Source organism: Antrostomus carolinensis, unplaced genomic scaffold (assembly GCF_000700745.2).
Source record: "Antrostomus carolinensis isolate BGI_N321 unplaced genomic scaffold, ASM70074v2 scaffold37315, whole genome shotgun sequence".
NCBI classification, from domain to species: Eukaryota; Metazoa; Chordata; class Aves; order Caprimulgiformes; family Caprimulgidae; genus Antrostomus; species Antrostomus carolinensis.
The window spans coordinates 3,934-4,929 of record NW_010314951.1 but is presented as its reverse complement, the minus strand read 5'-3'; the positions used below and the strand labels follow the sequence as shown (position 1 = coordinate 4,929).

Below are 996 nucleotides of genomic sequence, written 5' to 3'. Positions count from 1 at the left end.
CAAATATCTGTGTGGCTGGTGATCTGGATGTCTGCAGAGACTGCTGGGCTCTGGCCATCGTCCCTCTCAGACTGTCTGCTGCTGTATTTCCCTTCGGCCCGGTGTGTGTGTGGTTGGACTGGTTACACCTCGCTCTGTCAGTTGCCATCAGTGAGGCGCTGATGGGCTCGTGCTGTCGGCACAACCTTCCCTTTTCACTCCACGTCCTGCCTCTGCTCGCTGCCCTGTTCTCTGTGGCTCTGCTCAGTGCTCCCTTCTTAATCTTCTCCTGCCCTTTCCCTTCCCTTCCCTCGCTCCAGGTCTCCAACGGGAACCTCCTCGCCATCCTGAACCGACACTACCAGGACCTCACATGCCTCTGCTTTACTGACGACAGCAGCCACTTTCTCTCAGGGGCGAAGGACTGTCTGGCCCTGGTGTGGAACCTCTACAGGTAACGGTGACCCACGGGCGGGGGCCTCGGGGGGAAGAAACAGGAGATCAGCCGCCACTTCCCGGAGGTGGAATCGGCTCTGCCTAAGCCCGTGTGTCTAAGCTGTTGATAAAACCCTCCTTAGGTGGCTGTTCCACTGCTGAGATCCTCACTGCCAGAGGGGTTTTTTTCTAGTGTCTTAGCTGAGTTTCCTGAGCTGTGGCATATGGCTCTGGCTTCTTTTCCCTGCTTGACACAGAGTGGATTGTGCCCTCTCCCTGCTAATGGCAGCTTAGGTCTCTGTCCCCTCTGGGCTGAGGAGCTCAGCAGTGACCCTCGTCCTCGCTATCACGTGTGCTGTGGACACTGATGGCCTCTGTGTCCTGCTCAGTGCTCGCAGCCAGGAGAGCCACCCCAGAGGCAGCAGAGCCTTGCCCAGCTCTCCTCACAGCCGCTTTGCTCTGCCATCCCCAGCGCTGCTCTTGCTGACCTGCCCGTGCCAACCTGTCTGTTCTCCCCCACAGCGTGCTGCAGGCAGAGCCCTCCCAGATCCCCGACCCTCGCCACGTCTGGTCCCGACACAG

The 996-nt window shown here is 59.2% G+C and overlaps 1 protein-coding gene across 1 annotated transcript in view; it reads left to right on the top strand.

The window, feature by feature from the left end:
- Nucleotides 1-996, top strand: part of WDR18 (WD repeat domain 18) — a gene marked incomplete at both ends in the record, with an annotated part of 3,027 nt that overhangs the window by 624 nt on the left and 1,407 nt on the right. Inside the window, 2 exons of the mRNA XM_010167813.1 lie at nt 300-433; nt 937-994. Coding sequence (XP_010166115.1) covers nt 300-433; nt 937-994 — 192 coding nt within the window. The remainder of the gene's footprint in view (nt 1-299; nt 434-936; nt 995-996) is intronic.